We start from the raw sequence: 22,608 nt of genomic DNA, 5'->3' as shown, positions 1-22,608 counted from the left end.
AGACTATTTGCATTGCCACCTCCCCTCTTTTACACTGCTGCTACTACTCTGTTTATTATCTATGCATAGTCACTTTAACTCTACCTACATGTACATATTACCTCAATGACCTCGACACCGGTGCCCCCACACATTGACTCTGTACCGGTACCCCCCTGTATATAGTCGCTATTGTTATTTTACTGCTGCTCTTTAATGACTTGTTACTTTTATTTCTTCACTTTTTTTTCTTAACTGCATTGTTGATGAAGGGCTTGTTAGTAAACGTTTCACTGTCAGGTCAGACACCTGTTGCATTCGGATGCATTTGACAAATACAATTTGATTTGATTCAACACAATGGTTTTCAAATGATAGTTGAAAGAGTAGTTCTGTGCTGTTAGTTATTTGCTGAGTAAATCTATAACGGCAGTAAGGCTATAATTGTGTATCTCAGTCTAGTGGTAAACTCATCTGTTTAGGTTGCATGAGAACAACAACACGTTGTTATTTGTTCAAGCGAAACACTTCTGTCCTTGTTGTTGCCACACTGGGTTCAGCCGCAGTCACACACTAGCTGAAGCAAGCACGTACTTTTTCCCTGGAGAGAAAAATGTGAGGTTTTCAGAAATGATGTGGAGTTCTATTCAGGAAAGACATGTGACACGGACCACCTGTTTGTGGCCGGGCCTCTTTCAATACATCCATATTTCTGTAAACACACACCAGTCCATATTTTGTACAAAAGCATAGTTGTGTGTGTTGGTGGGGATTTCTGTGACACAAGGCAAGCAGCGGTGGCTGGTGTGTGTGTGTGGATGACTGTTGCCAGGACAACCAGAGGAGTGTGAAAACAATTTGGAGGGATTCTGCTGGCAGCACTCTGAAACCAATCAGTGGTTACACCGCAACAAAGGCAGCCTCCTGCGGCCAAGGACACGCAGCTCTCTGTCAGCATCCCGTGTGTGTGGACAGAGAGCGTGTGTGTGGACAGAGAGCGCGCGCGTGTGGACAGAGAGCGCGCGCGTGTGGACAGAGAGCGTGCGCGTGTGTGGACAGAGAGCGCGCGCGTGTGTGGACAGAGAGCGCGCGCGTGTGTGGACAGAGAGCGCGCGCGCGTGGACAGAGAGAGCGCACGCGCGTGGACAGAGAGAGCGCACGCGCGTGGACAGAGAGAGCGCACGCGCGTGGACAGAGAGAGCAGACACAGAGAACACGCGACACAGAGAGAGAGCGCGTGTGGACAGAGAGAGAGAGAGAGCGCGCGTGTGGACAGAGAGAGAGCGCGCGTGTGGACAGAGAGAGAGCGTGCGTGTGTGTGGACAGAGAGAGCGTGCGTGTGTGTATGTATGTATGTGTGTGTGTTGCGTGTGTGGACAGAGAGTGCACGTGTGGATAGAGAGCGAGCATGTGTGTGTGTGGACAGAGAGCGAGCGTGTGTGTTTGTGTGTGTGTGTGTGTGTGTGTGTGTGTGTGTGGGGACAGAGAGCGCACGTGTGTGTGTGTGGACAGAGAGCGCGTGTGTAGACAGAGAGCACGCAGGAGTGTGGACAGAAAGAGAGCGCGTGTGTGGACAGAGAGCGAGCGGGTGTGTGGATAGAGAGCGAGCGCACATGTGTGGACAGAGAGCGAGTGGGTGTGTGGATAGAGAGCGAGCGCGCATGTGTGGACAGAGAGGGAGCGCGTGTGTGGACAGAGAGGGAGCGCGTGTGTGGACAGAGAGGGAGCGCGTGTGTGGACAGAGAGCGAGCGCATGTGTGGACAGAGAGGGAGCGTGTGTGTGGACAGAGAGGGAGCGCATGTGTGGACAGAGAGGGAGCGCGTGTGTGGACAGAGAGGGAGCGCGTGTGTGGACAGAGAGGGAGCGCGTGTGTGGACAGCGAGCGCGCGCGTGTGTGTGTGTGTGGACAGCGAGCGCGCGCGCGCGTGTGTGTGTGTGTGGACAGAGAGCGTGCGTGCGTGTGTGTGTGTGGACAGAGAGCGCGCGTGTGTGTGTGTGGACAGAGAGCGTGAGTGCGTGCGTGCGTGTGTGTGTGTGTGTGTGTGGACAGAGAGCGCGCGTGTGTGTGTGTGGACAGAGAGCGAGCACGTGTGTGGACAGAGAGTGAGCACGCGTGTGTGTGGACAGAGCAAACGTGTTTGTGAGTCAAATGTTTATGTTAGTACATGAAGGGTGTGTGTGGGTAGTGAATAGTTGTTTGTTTATGGAGAGGGTAGCATGTGTGTGTGTGTGTGTGTGTGTGTGTGTGTGTGTGTGTGTGTGTGTGTGTGTGTGTGTGTGTGTGTGTGTGTGTGTATGTGTGTACTATACCCAGTATTGTAATTGTGCTTTAAGATGTGGCTGGCTGTATTTAGGAAGAGAGCAAACTGTAGAACACAAGAGGGAGTTGACAACAGAAGTTCAAACTGTTTTAGTGTGTATGTCTGAATTTATGTCTTAATGCATAGATTTGTGTGTGTGTGTGTGCGTGTGCGTGTGCGTGTGTGTGTGTGTGTGTGTGTGTGTGACTGGAGCAGTGCAGAGATGGTTAGTAGCAGGGCGTGGCCAGCAGAGAGAAAATATCCCTGCCGACCGCGGGAATGATTCCCCCCCCTGCACCACACCCTCTGGGGCCAAGAGCTGCCTGCACCATCCACCTCTTCTCTCGCTCTCTCTCTCTCTCTCTCTCTCTCTCTCTCTCTCTCTCTCTCTCTCTCTCTCTCTCTCTCTCTCTCTCTCTCTCTCCCTCTCTCTCTCTCTCCCTCTCTCTTCCACCTCTTCTCTCGCTCTCTCTCTCTCTCACTCTCCCTCTCTCTCTCTCTCACTCTCCCTCTCTCTATATCTCTCTCTCCCTCTCTCTCTCTCTCTCCCTCTCTCCCTCTCTATCTCTCTCTCTCTCCCTCTCTCTATCTCTCTCTCTCCCTCTCTCTCTCTCTCCCCCTCTCTCTCTCTCTCTCTCTCTCCCTCTCTCTCTCTCCCTCTCTATCTATCTATCTATCTATCTATCTATCTATCTCTCTCTCTCTCTCTCCCTCTATCTATCTCTCTCTCTCTCTCCCCCCTCTCTCTTTCTCTCTCTGTCTGTGCCTGTGTGTTTCTCCTCCCTGTTTCTATCTCTCCATCTATTTCTCTGTGTGTCTTTCTGTCCACTGCTCACTCTCTCTCCATATATTCCTAGTCTCTCGCTCTTTTAATGTATATCTTAGTCTCTCAGTCTCCCATCTATATATCATGTACATACTTACCTCTCTCCTCCCTCTGTATTTACTCTCATCTCTGTTCGGGAGTTTCCTCATACTGTGACCACAGAGGATAGGATTGCTGGGACATTCCGCATCATCAGTGTGGGACAGGAGGATGCAGTTGCAGAGTGATTATGGTGCGTGTGCGTGTGTGTGTGTGCGAGTGCTTGTTTGTATACATCATCACAGTATTTGTACATATACAGTGGAATAATATCACATTCTCTGGTTTGCGGGGTTAGGGGCATGCATTTCTGTGTGTCTGAGTGGTTGGTGTTTGGTGGGTCGAGCTGAGCTGGTCTGGTCTGATATGTCAGTGGGCCATGCAGAACACAAAGCGATGGGCAGCCCTGGTCTGCCTCTCAGCACATTCCAGGCCCGGGATTAGTATGAAATAAACCCTATCCAGCCAGACCAGCAGCCACACTGCAAGATGATTAAGGTCCTCTCTTCTCATCTTTCTCCTCTTCTCTTTCTCCCTCCCTCCTTCTCCCGCTGTTTCCTGCTCACAAACCCACCAATCATGGGCTGTCTGGAGGGTCTGCCCGGTAGTAGTGGCAGCAGCGCCAAGGATCCTTAAAGAATGTTCCGTTAATGGTAAACTGGATATGTAGCACTTTTTCTAGAAATACATTTGTCTCAACCTGCTTAACAACAAGCCAGGCCTCCATTGATTGGATAGAGGGATAACTTGACAGAGGAGAGGTAGAGAAGATAGACTAGGATTGTGGATGGAGACAGTATGGCGAGGGAAAGTAGAGGGACACAGGCCTATGTGGTTGAACATGTGCTAAGCTAGTCTCTCTTCATAGACACTGTACCTCCATCACAGAGTGCTATGCAGACTATGTGTGTGTTAGGAGCAGAAGGACATTGTGTAAGTGCCGGAGCGTTGTGGGGCGAGCTGCTCTGACCTGAAACACGTTAGCGAGAGCCTTCTCAGCACCCGTCTGGCTGACCCATATTATTGGCTTCTGTCATTTGTTTCCAAAATTCATTTCTGCCAATTTCCTCCCGCTTCTCTCGCTCTCCAGTCACCTTGCTTACCCCTCTGAGGCGTTTTGCAGGGAACTTTCTATTTTCCTCTGAGTCAGACGCTCTTTTCCTGCTTGACCTTTTGTAAAGGGAAATGTTGGAAAGCGACGCCCGGTCATTATTTTCTGAATGATGTGTTGCTGTATTTGCGTTCCCCCTCATGCCCGTGCTGCCGTTTCTGAGACGTGTGAGAGATTGGGTTCCAGGAAGCATTTGGACCTCTTTGTTGGGACTTGAGACGGGTAGGTAAATGCTGCAGGGTTGGGCCAGGTTTAGGCCAGGTTTAGGCCATGGTTGGGCCAGGTTTAGACCAGGGTTGGGCCAGGTTTAGGCCAGGGTTGGGCCATGTTTAGGCCAAGTTGGGCCAGGTTTAGGCCAGGGTTGGCCAGTTCTGACAGTTCTCCCAGGTTTGGGAAAGACACAGACGCTCTATTGTAGCTGGGGCTCAGCTGGAGTCTGACTGCTGAATGGGTCAAACGAGGCGGTTCTGCCACAAACACAATGGTCTAGAACCACGTCAACACCCCTCCCCATCTCCAGCCTGCAAGGTGTGTACCAAACACACCTTGGTATTCCTCGGGCTGGTCATAGTCATAGAGCCTCTGTGTCTGGACCAGTTTGTAACTGAAAGCCTTCCCATAGTAGTCTATGGTCAAGACAGACTGGAGTTCAGTCTGTTTGGCTGTGTTTATTTAGCTCAGGCCCAAGCCTTGTTGGTCTATGCCATAATGCCGCCCTGTCCTGACACATACGAAACATATTGTTCAGACGTCCCACAGACAGACAAAGGCCTGAGTGTGTGGACTGAACATATCTCTGGGCATCTGACCCAGAGACCCCGACCCTGTGTATCCACATCAACCCCCTCCCACACACACACAGTGAGGGACAGCCCCTCCCTGTCTGAGAGGAGTTATTAAAGCCTCTCCACACTCCTCTGTCTCTGCGTTGACTCTACCTCTCCGTCCACCACCCCCAGATGGACTGATAGACTGCTTTATTAACTAGACCTGCTGCTGAGAGACAGACAGGCCAGGGGAGGGAACACATAGATACACACACAGTCGGTTATACACACACACTTTCTCTCTCCCTCACACACACACACATAAGCACTCTAACAAAGACACATCATTTATCACACATTAACTTTTCCCTTGAACAGACAGAAACACACACACACACACACACACACACACACACACACACACACACACACACACACACACACACACACACACACGCACACAGTCAGTAGCCATTTCATTAGCAGCTGTCCCAACACTGGTGTCTCCCACTAAGAACCTTTTCTCTGTGGTTCCAGTGGCCCCAGCGCTGCCTGTGAGTTGGATGGGACTGGAATCCCCCCTCCTATTGGGAGTGTAATTTGCTTGATCATGCAGTGGTTTACCAGAGGGGTTACTGACTTAGACACCACGACTTCTGGGATTACAGCCCAGTGTTTACACAGCCGCGTGAACATAACCCCAACCTCCACCCACCCCTCATACAGCTTGTGTGTGTGTGTGTGTGTGTGTGGCGTGTGCGTGTGTGCTTAAAGAGAGCATAGAGGAGCTAGAAAGGTAACTGGTCTCTGACACCGGAATATGTGTTTGTCTGTATATGTGGTGCAACCCAAGTCTCCTGTACCACCGACAATTACCTAGCTTGTATACTGTCCCCTCCTCTTCTCTCTCTGTCCCCTCCTCTCCTCTCTCTGTCTCCTGCTCTCCTCTCTCTGTCCCCTCCTCTTCTCTCTCTGTCTCCTGCTCTCCTCTCTCTGTCTCCTGTTCTCCTCTCTCTGTCTCCTTCTCTCCTCTCTCTGTCTCCTGCTCTCCTCTCTCTGTCTCCTGCTCTCCTCTTTCTGTCTCCTGCTCTCCTCTCTCTGTCCCTTCCTCTTCTCTCCTATCTCTGTCCTCTCCTCTCCTGCCCTCTCCTCTCTCTGTCCTCTCCTCTCTCTGTCCCCTCCTCTCCTCTCTCTGTCCCCTCCTCTCATCTCTCTGTCTCCTGCTCTCCTCTCTCTGTCCCCTCCTCTTCTCTCCTTTCTCTGTCCTCTCCTCTCCTCTCTCTGTCCCCTCCTCTCTCTGTCCCCTCCTCTCCTCTCTTTGTCCCCTGCTCTTCTCTCTTCTCTCTGTCCCCTGCTCTCCTCTCCTGACCTCTCCTCTCTCTGTCCCCTCCTCTTCTCTCCTCTCTCTGTCCCCTGCTCTCCTCTCCTGTCCTCTCTCTGTCCCCTGCTCTCTCTGTCCCCTGCTCTCCTGTCCCCTGACTCTACCTCTCTTTGTCCCCTGCTCTTCTCTCTTCTCTCTCTCCTCTCCTGACCTCTCCTCAGGAGGATAGATTGCTTTATTAACTAGACCTGCTGCTGAGAGACAGACAGGCCAGGGGAGGGAACACATAGATACACACTCAGTCGGTTCTACACACACACTTTCTCTCTCCCTCACACACACACACACACACCCACACACACACACACACACACACACACACACACACACACACACACACACATACATAAGCACTCTAACAAAGACACATAATTTATCACACATGAACTTTTCCCTTGAACAGACAGAAACACACACACACACACACACACACACACACACAGTCAGTAGCCATTTCATTAGCAGCTGTCCCAACACTGGTGTCTCCCACTAAGAACCTTTTCTCTGTGGTTCCAGTGGCCCCAGCGCTGCCTGTGAGTTGGATGGGACTGGAATCCCCCCTCCTATTGGGAGTGTAATTTGCTTGATCATGCAGTGGTTTACCAGAGGGGTTACTGACTTAGACACCACGACTTCTGGGATTACAGCCCAGTGTTTACACAGCCGCGTGAACATAACCCCAACCTCCACCCACCCCTCATACAGCTTGTGTGTGTGGCGTGTGCGTGTGCGTGTGCGTGTGTGCGTGTGCGTGCGTAAAGAGAGCATAGAGGAGCTGGAAAGGTCTCTGACACCTGAATATGTGTTTGTCTGTATATGTGGTGCAACCCAAGTCTCCTGTTCCACCGACAATTACCTAGCTTGTATACTGTCCCTTCCTCTTCTCTCTCTGTCCCCTCCTCTCCTCTCTCTGTCTCCTGCTCTCCTCTCTCTGTCCCCTCCTCTTCTCTCTCTGTCTCCTGCTCTCCTCTCTCTGTCTCCTGCTCTCCTCTCTCTCTGTCTCCTGATCTCCTCTCTCTGTCTCCTGCTCTCCTCTCTCTGTTTCCTGCTCTTCTCTCTCTGTCTCCTGCTCTCCTCTCTTTGTCTTCTGCTCTCCTCTCTCTGTCCCCTGCTCTACTCTCTCTGTCTCCTGCTCTCCTCTCTCTGTCTCCTGCTCTCCTCTCTCTATCTCCTGCTCTCGTCTCTCTGTCCCCTCCTCTTCTCTCCTATCTCTGCCCTCTCCTCTCTCTGTCCCCTCCTCTCTCTGTCCTCTCCTCCCCTCTCCTCTCTCTGTCCCCTCCTCTCCTCTCTCTGTCCCCTCCTCTCCTCTGATTTCTCTGTCCTCTCCTCTCCTCTCTATGTCCCCTCCTCTTCTCTCCTCTCTCTGTCCTCTCCTCTCCTGCCCTCTCCTCTCTCTGTCCCCTCCTCTCTCTGTCCTCTCCTCCCCTCTCCTCTCTCTGTCCCCTCCTCTCCTCTCTCTGTCCCCTTCTCTCTCTGTCCCCTCCTCTTCTCTCCTATCTCTGTCCTCTCCTCTATCTGTCCCCTCCTCTTCTCTCCTCTCTGTCCCCTCCTCTCCTCTCCTCTCTGTCCCCTCCTCTCTGTCCCCTCCTCTCCTCTCCTCTCTGTCCCCTCCTCTCCTCTCTCAACCCTCCATTCCCACGTTGCCAGCCTCTACGTTTTGTTTTTAGATTAACATACAATGCTGTTGTGGCCGTTTAGTCTGGACCATGCTCACACACAAATCACACACGCACGTCACATCACAGAGCAGGGGACACAGGGGAATGCAGGCGCACTGTGAGGCCTGTGTGTATTTTGACTATGGCCCCCTGAAGCTCTAAAGAGCACCCGCTCTTTTCTCTTAGAGGGGAAGCGGAGCGGAAAATCTTTGTTTTGAAGAGAAGGCGATAGGACCATTCTCTTCTGGGGAAATGTTATCAACTTGTTGACATTTGTTTGGCTGTTTTTTGTGTTGCTGACGGGAGTGTACAGTGTTGCAGTCAAACTTCTTTGAACCCACACCATACATATCAATACACACTATCATGAACCCACACCATACATATCAATACACACTATCATGAACCCACACCATACATATCAATACACACTATCATGAACCCACACCATACATATCAATACACACTATCATGAACCCACACCATACATATCAATACACACTATCATGAACACACACATACAGTGGGGCAAAAAATGATTTAGTCAGCCACCAATTGTGCAAGTTCTCCCACTTAAAAATATGAGAGAGGCCTTTAATTTTCATCATAGGTACACTTCAACTATGACAGACTAAATGAGAAAAATAATCCAGAAAATCACATTGTAGGATTTTTAATGAATTTATTTGCATTATGTACATGTAGGTAGAGTTATTAACGTGATGATAACAACCTAGAGTAGCATCGGTGTAAAGTAGGGGCAATACAAATAGTCTGGGTAGCCATTTTATTAGATGTTCAGGAGTCTTATGGCTTGGGCGTAGAAGCTGTTTAGAAGCCTCTTGGACCTAGACTTTGCACTCCGTAACCGCTTACCGTGCGGTAGCAGAGAGAACAGTCTATGACTAGGGTGGCTGGAGTCTTTGACAATTTTTTAGGGCCTTCCTCTGACACCGCCTGGTATAGAGGTCCTGGATGGCAGGAAGCTTTGCCCCAGTGATGTACTGGGCTGTAAGCACTACCCTCTGTAGTGCCTTGAGTTCAGATGCCGAGCAGTTGCCATACCAGGCAACCACTCAGGATGCTCTCGATGGTGCAGCTGTAGAGCCTTTTGAGGATCTGAGGACCCATGCCAAATATTTTCAGTCTCCTGAGGGGGAATATGTTTTGTCGTGCCGTCTTCACGACTGTCTTGGTGTGCTTGGACCATGTTAGTTTGTTGGTGATGTGGACACCAAGGAACTTGAAGCTCTCAACCTGCTCCACTACAGCCCTATTGATGAAAATGGAGGTGCACTCAGTCCTCTTTTTCCTGTAGTCCACAATCATCTCCTTTGTCTTGATCACGCTGAGGGAGAGGTTGTGGTCCTGGCACCACACAGCCAGGTCTCTGACCTCCTCCCTATAGGCTGTCTTGCCGTTTTTGGTGATCGGCCTTCCACTGTTGTCATCGGCAAACTTTATGATGGTGTTGAGGTCGTGCCTGCCCGTGCAGTCATGAGTAAAAAAGGAGTACAGGAGGGGACTGAGCATGCACCCCTGAGGGGCCCCTGTGTTGAGGATCAGCGTGGTGAATGTGTTGTTACCTACCCTTACCACCTGTGGGTGGGCCGCCGGGAAGTCCAGGATCCAGTTGCAGAAGGAGGTGTTTAGTCCCAGGGTCCTTAGCTTATTGATGTTGAACACTGAGATGTAGTCAATGAATAGCATTGTCACGTAAAGTTGAAGTCGGAAGTTTACAGACACTTAGGTTGGAGTAATTTAAAACAGTTTTTTCAGCCACTCCACAAATTTCTTGTTAACAAACAATAGTTTTGGCAAGTCGGTTAGGGCATCTACTTTGTGCATGACACAAGTCATTTTTCCAACAATTGTTTACAGACAGATTATTTCACTTATAATTCACTGTATCACAATTCCAGTAGGTCAGAAGTTTACATACACTAAGTTGACTGTGCCTTTAAACAGCTTGGAGAATTCCACAAAATGATGTCATAGCTTTAGAAGCTTCTGATAGGCTAATTGACATAATTTGAGTCAATTGGAGGTGACCTGTGGATGTATTTCAAGGCCTACCTTCAATTTCAGTGCCTCTTTGCTTGAGATCATGGGAAAATCAAAAGTAATCAGCCAAGACCTGAGGAAAAAAAATGGTAGACCTCCACAAGTCTGGTTCATCCTTGGGGGCAATTTCCAAATGCCTGAAGGTACCACGTTCATCTGTAGAAACAATAGTACGCAAGTATAAACACCATGGGACCACGCAGCCGTCATACCGCTCAGGAAGGAGACACGTTCTGTCTCCTAGAGATGAACGTACTTTAGTGCGAAAAGTGCAAATCAATCAGAACAACAGCAAAAAGGACCTTGTGAAGATGCTGGAGGAAACAGGTACAAAAGTATCTATATCCACAGTATAATTAGTCCTATATCGACATAACCTGAAAGGCTGCTCAGCAAGGAAAAAGCCACTGCTCCAAAACCTCCATAAAAAAGCCAGACTACGGTTTGCAATTGCACATGGGGACAAAGATCGTACTTTTTGGAGAAATGTCCTCTGGTCTGATGAAACAAACATAGAACTGTTTGGCCATAATGACCATCGTTATGTTTGGAGGAAAAAGGGGGAGGCTTGCAAGCCGAAGAACACCATCCCAACCTTGAAGCACGAGGGTGGCAGCATCATGTTGTGGGGGTGCTTTGCTGCAAGGAGGACTGGTACACTTCACAAAATAGATGGCATCATGAGGGAGGACAATTGTGTGGATATATTGAAGCAACATCTCAAGACATCAGTCAGGAAGTTAAAGCTTGGGTCTTCCAAATGGACAATGACCCCAAGCATACTTCCAAAGTTGTGGCAAAATGGCTTAAGGACCACAAAGTCATGGTATTGGAGTGACCATCACAAAGCCCTGACCTCAATCCCATAGAAAATCTGTGGGCAGAACCAAAAAAGCATGTGCGAGCAAGGAGGCCTATAAACCTGACTCAGTTACACCAGCTCTGCCAGGAGGAATGGGTCAAAATTCACCCAACTTATTGTGGGAAACTTGTGGAAGGCTACCTGAAACGTTTGACCCAAGTTAAACCATTTAAAGGCAATGCTACCAAATACTAATTGAGTATATGTAAACTTCTGACCCACTGGAAATGTGATGAAAGAAATTAAAGCTGAAGTAAATCATTCTCTCTACTATTATTCTGACATTTCACATTCTTAAAATAAAGTGGTGATCCTAACTGACCTATGACACAGAATTTTTACTTGGATTAAATGTCAGGAATTGTGAAAAACTGAGTTTAAATGTATTTGGTTAAGGTAAACTTCCAACTTCAACTGTAGGTGTTCCTTTTGTCCAGGTGGGAAAGGGCAGTGTGGAGTGCAATAGAGATTGGATCATCTATGGATCTGTTAGGGCGGTATGCAAATTGGAGTGGGTCTAGGGTTTCTGGGATAATGGTGTTGATGTGAGCCATGACCAGCCTTTCAAAGAACTTCATGGCTACAGACGTGAGTGCTATGGGTCGGCAAGTTACCTTAGTGTTCTTGAGCACAGGGACTATGGTGGTCTGCTTAAAACATGTTGGTATTACAGACTCGGACAGGGAGAGGTTGAAAATGTCAGTGAAGACACTTGTCAGTTGGTCAACGCATGCTCTCAGTACACGGTAATCCGTCTGGCCCTGTGGCCTTGTGAATGTTGACCTGCTTAAAGGTCTTACTCACATTGGCTGCGGAGAATGTGATCACACAGTCTTCCGGAACAGCTGGTGCTCTCATACATATTTCAGTGTTATTTGCCTCGAAGCGAGCATAGAAGTAGTTTAGCTCGTCTGGTAAGCTCGTGTCACTGGGCAGCTCTCGGCTGTGCTTCCCTTTGTAGTCTGAGCCGGTATAGTGCGATTCGATGGTCCGTCGGAGGGCATAGCAGGATTTCTTATAAGCTTCCGGGTTAGAGTTCCGTTCCTTGAAAGCTGCAGCTCTAGCCTTTAGCTCAGTGCGGAGATTGCCTGTAATCCATGGTTTCTGTTTGGAGTATGTACGTACGGTCACTGTGGGGACGACATCATTGATGCACTTATTGATGAAGCCAATGACTGATGTTGTGTACTCCTCAATGCCATCGGAGGAATCCCGGAACATATTCCAGTCTGTGCTTGCAAAACAGTCCTGTAGCTTAGCATCTGCTTCATCTGACAACTTTTTTATTGATCTAGTCAATGGTGCTTCCTGCTTTCATTTTTGCTTGAAAGCAGGAATCAGGAGGATAGAATTATGGTTAGATTTGCCAAGTGGAGGGTGAGGGAGAGCTTTGTATGTGTCTCTGTGTGTGGAGTAAAGGTGGTCCAGAGTTTTTTTTTTCCTCTGGTTGCATATTTAACATGCTGATAGAAATTTGGTAAGACTGATTTAAGTTTCCTTGCATTAAAGTCCCCGGCCACTAGGAACGCTGCCTCTGGGTGAGCGTTTTCCTGTTTGCTTATGGCGGAATACAGCTCATTGAGTGCGGTCTTAGTGCCGGCCTCAGTCTGTGGTGGTATGTAGACAGCTACGAAAAATACAGATAAACTCCCTAGGTAGATAGTGTGGTCTACAGCTTATCATGAGATACTCTACCCCAGGCCTCATAAAATGAACATCTGCAAACATATTTGACGTAGGTTAGTATGACAATGTTAGTGATGGTGATGCTGTTGTGGTATTGGGTTAGCGTTACAGCTGGGGACTGTTTGCTGATGTTTCCTCTGCAGAGAGGCCCACGGTAAAACTGATGCTCTATTTAGTCTAGAAGGTTCCACTTAGTTACTTTGTTGATCAAATAAAAATAGGAGAGGACCTGACTCTCTTATGCTTTAACCCCATCTTTTACGATGGAAATGTTTATCAAGTCCTGATATAATGGCCCTGTTAACCCAAAAGGGTTCTGGTTGTCTGGATGGAAAATGTCTGACAGCTCTTTTACTGCTATGTGATCGCCCATGTATTTCTGTCTGGGGAGTAGCAGCAGCAACTGAAGTGTTGATGTGGTTTGGACTTGGGTCTGTCACAATGGGACTGATTGTAGAAGGAAACCTGACTGTCAATCAATGCTTGATTCTGACAAAGGGGGTGGTGTTTGTCAGGAAGATTTTTGTGACTGTATGCATTTTACTTTGGCTAGTTCTCTCTCTCCTTTCTTTCTCTCTTTCTCTCTCACCCACACACAATTTTCTCCCTATCTAACACACTCCCATACTATCCCATTCTTTCAAGCATGAGCACACACACGCGCACTTTCTAACTCCTATCAATACACACACACACACACAGAGATCTGATGTGTCAGTTCCCCTGGTGTCTCTACTTGTTCGTGTCTTTTCAGCTGCTGAGGAGTGAAGTGTGGACAGAGAGGCTTCTCTCTCTCTCGCTCTTATTTATATATATATATATATATATATATATATATATATATATATATATATATATATATATATATATATATATATATATATATATATATATATATATATATATATATATATATAAATACCTGAGTCTCCCAATCAGAGTAGTGACAGACAGACAGTGTCCAGCCTGGATTAGCCCTGTCGCTACCGCACAGCACAGGATTAACCATTGCTACACACACACTCCATCTATAGAGACATAGACAAACTTTCATGTATGTACTCAAACACCCACACACACAGTATATTTGCATAATCAATACATACATATCAACCTAAACTCTATATTCTGCTGTGTCTGCGTGCATTTGTGTTTATATATGAATGAGAGAGTTCAGCTTTTCCTCGGGGCAGGTCACTACAGCCATCCTCTTTTATGTGTGATTGGAAAAGATCTGAGTGAGTACGCGTGCGTGCCCGGTTCTCCTCCGTGTTACCCAAATGGAAACCCAGCTCTCAGTCAGGACAATAAGACACTGCTCCCTGTTTAACTGGCCCACTTCTACTGGCACGTTGCTGCTACTTCACACAGGCTTATACTGGCACGTTGCTGCTACTTCACACAGGCTTCTACTGGCACGTTGCTGCTACTTTTTTACTACCCCTTTTTCTCCCCAATTTCGTGGTATCCAATTGTTGTAGTAGCTACTATCTTGTCTCATTACTACGGGCTCGGGAGAGACGAAGGCTGAATGTCATGCGTCCTCCGATACACAACCCAACTAGCCGTACTGCTTCTTAACACAGCGCGCATCCAACCCGGAAGCTAGCCGCACCAATGTGTCGGAGACTACACCGTGCACCTGGCAACCTTGGCTAGCGCGCACTGCGCCCGGCCCGCCACAGGAGTCGCTGGTGCGCGATGAGACAAGGAGATCCCTACCGACCAATCCCTCCCTAACCCAGACGACGCTAGGCCCCACGGACCTCCAGGTCGCGGCCGGTTACGACAGAGCCTGGGCGCGAACCCAGGGACTCTGATGGCACAGCTGGCGCTGCAGTACAGCGCCCTTAACCACTGCGCCACCCGGGAGGCCCACACAGGCTTTTCTGTTGAGTCTTAACCAGTTCTGTCTTTTTTTGGTTTATTTGGTTATTTTTACACTGGCTTGCCTGTGGGGATCATTTAGGAAGGCTAGACAAAAGAGCCGGAGGCCGCAGGCGGAAAAACAGGCCAGTTTATATGGCCCCTCAACTAACACACACAGCCTTGATACACACTCAGCCTTGATACACTGTGCTCTAGCAACAATGACGCTCTACACACTGGATCGTGTAGGTCACACACTGCACCTGACCGTGCACATCAGATACAGCACCCTGGCCTACACACTGGAACTCACCTCCCACACGATACACACTGAACCTTTCAGACGGAGCCATGCACACAAAAAGCCAGTACACACACACTTCAGCCAGGACTTTGTAAGCCCTAGACGATTACCCAGCTGATTGGAGTCCCTCTCCGGAGTCTCTAAACACACACAGTATTTTAGAGTACTCACCACAGCCCCCCTACACACACAGCGCTCTCCTTTCTCATGGAGATAAGGACGTCTCTCATTGTTGGGAGACAATTATCTTATCAAAGAGCCAATCCAATGTGGGGGGGGGGTGTGATGCGACAGGTGCCGTTGTAATACAATTTGTCTGGGAGGGTTTGGAAGCCGTCTGAACTTAATTGTACCGAGGGTCACAGTCCTCTCTGCTGTACTGTACATAATAGCATTGTGTAACAGTATGCTAACCACAGCATCGGCACAATGCAAATCTAGGATCACCTTGACATCTTACATTGCTAACTTGAGCGGACTGACAACTCAAATCAAATCAGATTGTATTTGTCACATACACATGGTTAGCAGATGTTAATGCGAGTGTAGCGAAATGCTTGTGCTTCTAGTTCCGACCATGCAGTAATATCTAACAAGTAATGTAACAATTTCACAACAACTACCTTATACACACAAGTGTAAAGGAATGAATAAGAATATGTACATATAAATATATGGATGATTTATGGCCAAACGGCATAGGCAGGATGCAGTAGATGGTATAGAGTACAGTATATACATATGAGATGAGTAATGTAGGGTATGTAAACAGTATATAAAGTGGCATTGTTTAAAGTGACTAGTGATACATTTATTACATCCAATTTTTTATTTTTAAAGTGGCTAGAGATTTGAGTCAGTATGTTGGCAGCAGCCACTCAATGTTAGTGAGGCTATTTAACAGTCTGATGGCCTTGAGATAGAAGCTGTTTTTCAGTCTCTCGGTCCCAGCTTTGATGCACCTGTACTGACCTCGCCTTCTGGATGATAGCGGGGTGAACAGGCAGTGGCTCGGGTGGTTGTTGTCCTTGATGATCTTTTTGGCCTTCCTGTGACATCAGGTGGTGTAGGTGTCCTGGAGGGCAGGTAGTTCGCCCCCGGTGATGCGTTGTGCAGACCTCACTACCCTCTGGAATGAGAGCCTTACGGTTGTGGGCGGAGCAGTTGCCGTACCAGGCAGTGATACAGCCCGACAGGATGCTCTCAATTGTGCATCTGTAAAAGTTTGTGAGTGTTTTCGGTGACAAGCCAAATTTCTTCAGCCTCCTGAGGTTGAAGAGGCCCTGCTGCGCCTTCTTCACCACGTTGTCTGTGTGGGTGGACCATTTCAGTTTGTCCGTGATGTGTACGTCGAGGAACTTAAAACTTTCCACCTTCTCCACTACTATCCCATCGATGTGGATAGGGGGGTGCTCCCTCTGCTGTTTCCTGAAGTCCTCGATCATCTCCTTTGTTTTGAGTGTGAGGATGTTTTCCTGACACCACACTCCGAGGGCCCTCGCCTCCTCCCTGTAGTCAGTCTCATCGTTGTTGGTAATCAAGCCTAACACTGTAGGCTGTCGTCTGCAAACCACTGTCGTCTGCAAACTTTATTATTGAGTTGGAGGCGTGCATGGCCACACAGTCATGGGTAAACAGGGAGTGCAGGAGAGGTGGAGTGGAGAAGTTGTTTCCTACCCTCACCACCTGGGGGAGGCCCGTCAGAAAGTCCAGGACCCAGTTGCACAGGGCGGGGTCAAGACCTAGGGTCTCGAGCTTAATGACGAGTTTGGAGGGCACTATGGTGTTAAATGCTGAGCTGTAGTCAGCATTGACAGCATTCTTTTTTAAAAATTGTTTACCCCTTTTTCTCCCCAATTTCGTGGTGTCCAATTGTTGTAGTAGCTACTATCTTGTCTCATCACTACAACTCCCGTACGGGCTCGGGAGAGACGAAGGTTGAAAGTCATGCGTCCTCCGATACACAACCCAACCAAGCCGCACTGCTTCTTAACACAGCGCGCATCCAACCCGGAAGCCATCTGCACCAATGCGTCGGAGGAAACACCGTGCACCTGGCAACCTTGGCTAGCACGCAATGCGACCGGCCCGCCACAGGTGTCGCTGGTGCGCGATGAGACAAGGACATCCCTACCGACCAAGCCCTCCCTAACCCGGACGACGCTAGGCCAATTGTGCGTCGCCCCATGGACCTCCCAGTCGCGGCCGGTTACGACAGAGCCTGGGCTCAGAGTCATCAGAGTCTCTGATGGCACAGCTGGCACTGCAGTACAGCGCCCTTAACCACTACGCCACCCGGGAGGCCTATGAACAGCATTCTTACATAGGTATTCCTCTTGTCCAGATGGGTTAGGGCAGTGTGATTGCGTTGTCTGTGGACCTATTGGGGCGGTAAGCAAATTGGAGTGGGTCTAGGGCGTCAGGTAGGGTGGAGGTGATGTGATCCTTGACTAGTCTCTCAAAGCACTTCATGATGACGAAAGTGAGTGCTACGGGGTGATAGTCATTTAGCTCAGTTGCCTTAGCTTTATTGGGAACAGGAACAATGGTGGCCCTCTTGAAGCATGTGGGAACAGCAGACTGGGATAGGGATTGATTGAATATGTCTGTAAACACACCAGCCAACTGGTCTGCGCATGCTCTGAGGACGCGGCTAGGGTTGCCGTCTGGGCCGGCAGCCTTGAGAGGGTTAACACGTTTAAATGTTTTACTCACGTCGGCTGCGGTGAAGGAGAGTCCGCAGGTTTTGGTATCGGGCTGTGTCGGTGGCGATGTATTGTCCACAAAGCGAGCAAAGAAGTTGTTTAGTTTGTCTGGGAGCAAGGCATCGTGGTCCGCGACGGGGCTGGTTTTCTTTTTGTAGTCCGTGATTGACTGTAGACCCTGCCACATACCTCTCGTGTCTGAGCCGTTGAATTGCGACTCTACTTTGTCTCTATTCTGACGCTTAGCTTGTTTGATTGCCTTGTGGAGGGAATAGCTACACTGTTTGTATTCGGTCATGTTTCCGGTCGCCTTGCCCTGATTAAAAGCAGTGGTTTGATCTTTCAGTTTTGCGTGAATGCTGCCATCAATCCACGGTTTCTGGTTGGGGAAGGTTTTAATTGTCGCTGTTGGTACAACATCACCGATGCACTTGCTAATAAACTCGCTCACCGAATCAGCATATACATCAATGTTGTTGTTCGACTCTATCCGGAACATATCCCAGTCCACGTGATCAAAGCAATCTTGAAGCGTGGAATCAGATTGGTCGGACCAGCGTTGAACAGACCTGAGCACGGGCGTTTCCTGTTTTAGTTTCTGTCTGTAGGCTGGGAGCAACTTTATGGAGTCGTGGTCAGATTTGCCAAAAGGAGGGCAGAGGAGGGCTTTGTATGTGTCGCGGAAGTTAGAGTAACAATGATCCAGAATGCTGCCAGCCCGGGTCGCCCAATCGATATGCTGATAAAATGTAGGGAGCCTTGTTTTCAGATTAGCCTTGTTAAAATCCCCAGCTACAATAAATGCAGCCTCAGGATATGTGGTTTTCAGTTTACATAGAGTCCAATGAAGTTCTTTCAGGGCCGTCGAGGTGTCTGTTTGGGGTGGATGTTCATGACTGTGATTATAATCGAAGAGAATTCTCTTGGTAGATAATGCGGTCGGCATTTGATTGTAAGGAATTCTAGGTCAGGTGAACAAAAGAACTTGAGGACCTGTATGTTGTTATGATCACACCACGACTCGTTAATCATAAGGCATACACCCCGCCCTTCTTCTTACCAGAGAGATCTTTGTTTCTGTCGGCGCGATGCCTGTTAGCTTGAGCACAATGCTAATCAAATCAAATTGTATTGGTCACATGCACATATTTAGCAGATGTTATTGCAGGTGTAGCGAAATACTTGTGTACCTAGCTTCAACAGTGCAGTAGTGTCTAACAATTCAATCTTAACCTATATTATGAACAGTGTTATCCATAGCTAACACCACAGGAGAGCATTTGGCTCAGATTCCCCTCAGCCTATTGGTCACCACTAAATGACAGAACATCTCTAAACCACGCATCAGAGATGGAGAGAAGGGACTGTCTATCCGCCATCACAGATGAATCCCAAGTTAATGACGTGTGGGAGTTCTGTTCATAATAACATGTTAATCACTCCTATCTCTCTGTCTGGCCCTTTTCAGATAAAGAATCCAAGGACAAGAAAGTGTCTGCTGAGGGAGCAGTCAAGGAGACAGTGGAAGAGACTGCAGAAGAGCCTGTGAAAGAAGTGAAGAAAGAAAAGAAGGAGTCCTCTAAGGAAAAGAAGGAGTCGACCAAGGAGCCTAAAGAGCCCAAGGACCCTGGGAAAGAGTCAAAAAAGGAGTCTTTGAAAGAGTCCAAGGAAAAGAAGGAGTCCTCCAAGGAAAAGAAGGAGTCCTCCAAGGAATCTGGAAAGGAGTCTTCTAAGGACACCAGCAAAGAGTCTTTGAAGGAGCCTGGGAAAGAGAAAGTGTCAAGAAAGTCATCTATGAAGGTCAAGGAGAAAAAGAAAGAGCCAGATGCTGCTGCTGGAGAGGGCTGATAATTTCATGCAATAAATACATTCAGTTACACACACCCACACACAGTCTCACATATACACTCATATTCATTGACAAACACACTTCTATCAGGGCGGATGCTGGTCCATAGTCAGGACTTCTGGTGTCTGTGTTAGATGAAGGTGTGGTGCAGAAGATGAGGCCCTGTCAGAAACTTCAGTAGAACAGTCTAGGAGTTGGACGTGCGACATCAAAGCCCTTCCCCTCCCTTCCTTCCAGTGGCAGCGTCTCGCAGTGGAACCCACAGCCCTGTGCGTCGGTAAGCCCTAACCACCCCGCCTACACGCGGGCACTCTGACATCTACCCCGCCCTCTCGCCCCCTCGTGTGGCACCATGCCTTGCCAAAGCCACCCCCGCCTCAGGCTAAGAATAACCCCCGCGTTCCGTCCATCCCTCCGTATGTCCCCTCGGGTAAAACGAGGTCACTTTCACCCCCCATCAGCAGCTTTCAGCACACAGAAGCAGGAAAACCATCAAACTGAGACAATAGCAGAGAAATTAAAAGCGGGGGGGGGGGGGGGATTCAAGCAGCCCTCATGATCTTTTGTGAGGACTTGCAGGAACATACTCAATCACACACACCTGAATCCACAAACACATGCACACAAACACAAGAATACAAACATGCACAACCATACATGTAAAAACACTAGCTAGCACCTGCTCGTATTCTGCAACACACAGCCCTGCAAGCGGTACAGTGTTTCCAGCCAGCCAGACCACCTTCTGTTAGAGGATCGCTGTGCCAGCCTGACCAATGACAATCCAAACAGCTCTTTGTATTGTACTGTACCTGTACGTCCTGTATGTGTGTGTTGTCTGTACGTGTCTTGATGAATTTAGATGTGTATCGTTTCCTAACTCAGCTTAATGAATATATTATAGCAAAGGTTTTGTACTGTAATCAGCTAGTCTGATGCACCAGGCACCTGTTCTATGCCTGTTTTTGTAGACAAAGCAGGGTGATTCAAGTTAGTGCTATGAAACTATTGTTTAATGTTTGTATCTTCTTAATCTCCCTCTGTATGTATGTCTTTCTTTCTCCCTTTAGGTCTGTCTCTTTTCACTCCTTGATTACTGAGTATGAGGGACAGTGTGTATGTTAGAGTATATAGGAATGGTCACTGTTAAAATGACTTTGTCCTTGGCCAGTGGCTTTAGGTTTGTTTTTTTCCTTACTGTTGTGTAAAAGGTCTGTGCAAATTTTCTTGAGCTCGGCACACGTAACTGTGAGACTCACTGTTTCATTTGGCCCGGGTGGTTTGTAGATGTTGCGTTAAAGTCACGTTGTGGGAGAAGATGGGGATGGACTCCGGCGGACTCTCCTCTCAGGTCTGTGTTATGTTATGTCTGTTTGACGTCAGTGGGTTCACTTTTTTTTTATTCTCCTCAATAACTTGTGTCTTTGACTAAACGCTTTGTGGCGCTCTGTGTTTCACAACATGAATGTTGTTCACGTGCAAAAAATGATTGAACTAGGACCAAACATTGTTACATGCCCCACTGTGAAAAACGAACAGTGCCGCACAGTTTTGAGAGAATGTAATAAAAAGCCCTTTGGATTAGACTTTTAGAAACAAATGGGTTGGTGTCATTTTTATTAAAGAAGCTGTCTTGTGAGAGGCTTAGGAGAGAATGTATATCGGATGTATGTGCATCAGAACAGTATGTAACGCTAATGTGTATCTGAGAGGAGATGAACTGTTATCCCTACTTCCCTGTGACAAGCTTGTAAAACGATGGAAAGAATTGAGTGTAGTAGGTCCCAGCCCCAGACTAAATCTACAGCTCCCACAATGCTCTTTGATAAATGCCTCTGTTTTTCCTCTCCCCTGTCTTAAAGAGACACTTATTTTCTCTATGGGTGTTTTTGTGCATGATTGTGTTTTCTATGTCTGCGGTTCTATTTGAGTGTTCTGGTGTGTTTCTAGATGTGTGTGTGTGTTTCGTCTCTGATCGGTGCCCAAATGAAGTCGCCTGTGAGTCGCCCGCTCGCACAGCTGTAGCCCGCGGGTACCCGACCTCTCACCCTGAAGAGGTCAGAGTTCAGGCTTGTTTTAAGTTTGGATGGAGTGAGGGTATCCCTGGATCCACCGTGGTGCTGCTGTCTGATCCAGGCTGGCGTGGGTCTGAGCTGGACGGAGGTCGCGCTCCAGTCTTGACACGACAGCTGAGTCTAACCCCTTCCCCTCTGGACCCAGACCCACCGTCTGCCCGCAGTCTTAACCCTGGGCAGCTGACTCCCAGGGCTCTCTTAACGTCTGTGCAATGTCTCCACAACGTCTGCCCCATATCAATAAGATGTAGTAGTAGACACAATATTAAAAAATTCCCTTCACACTGATTACATACATATTGACTCAAGCAGGGACATTGACACAAAAGCACAACACTCTATAATATCTGATATAATAATATATACCATTTAGTAGATGCTTTTATCCAAATCGACTTATTCATATTCACACAACAGCACAACACTATAACAGGGATGGACAACTCTTCCCCTCTTTTGTAGGCCCGTGGACCAGTTTCACCCCAAAATAAATCAAATACAAATATTATTATCATTTTTTTAAGGAACTTTTTTTGAATAATAGAATACACAAGGTGCAACTTGGAAATTTGGTTGTGCATCAGCAGCCACTCAATTAGCCCATGTCAACAACAACAAAAAATTGATGGTAAATTAGTCTAGTGGCCAGCTATCTAAACATGTAGTGAGCATGGTTGAATTGGTTGATCATCAGTTCTAATATTAAAAACGACAAAGATTTGCCTCCAGCTATTGTAAAATGGGTAGAATTGCAGCAAACTTGTTTTAAAACTGAACTTTTCTTTACACCCCATGGCAAAATGTGCAGAATTACAGGAAATGTACTTTTAAACAATATATATATATATATATTCACTGTGACGAGGGGAGCTGCTGCGGACCCTCATGTGACGAGTTCCGTTTTTTTGTGTCCCCCGACTCCATGAAAGTTGCCCATCCCTCCCTGCTCTATAATATAATAATATATGCCATTTAGCTTACGCTTTTATCCAACACGTACTTATGAGTTGTCCCGTGATTCAAACCCACTACCCTAGCATTACAAGCACCATGCGCTTCCAACTGAGCTACAAAGGACCATACTAAGGAATACGACAGCGCAATAGGCCTATGTCGTTTTGGAGTGGAAGAG

At 47.9% G+C, this 22,608-nt stretch overlaps 1 protein-coding gene across 3 annotated transcripts in view; it reads left to right on the top strand.

The window, feature by feature from the left end:
- The window catches only part of bbs9 (Bardet-Biedl syndrome 9), a 204,915-nt gene extending 183,633 nt beyond the window's left edge, over positions 1-21,282 (top strand). The window contains exon 23 of one of the 3 annotated variants that reach the window (XM_036972410.1): positions 19,021-21,282. In XM_036972410.1, coding sequence (XP_036828305.1) covers positions 19,021-19,400 — 380 coding nt within the window. In that variant the 3' untranslated portion in view covers positions 19,401-21,282. The remainder of the gene's footprint in view (positions 1-19,020) is intronic. The other 2 variants (XM_036972409.1, XM_036972411.1) reach the window with 2 other exon arrangements.
- The last annotated feature ends 1,326 nt before the right edge of the window (positions 21,283-22,608 follow it).

Source organism: Oncorhynchus mykiss, chromosome 3 (assembly GCF_013265735.2).
Source record: "Oncorhynchus mykiss isolate Arlee chromosome 3, USDA_OmykA_1.1, whole genome shotgun sequence".
NCBI classification, from domain to species: domain Eukaryota; kingdom Metazoa; phylum Chordata; class Actinopteri; order Salmoniformes; family Salmonidae; genus Oncorhynchus; species Oncorhynchus mykiss.
Note: the sequence above shows the minus strand (reverse complement) of the source record. Positions and strands in the feature narration are given on the sequence as shown.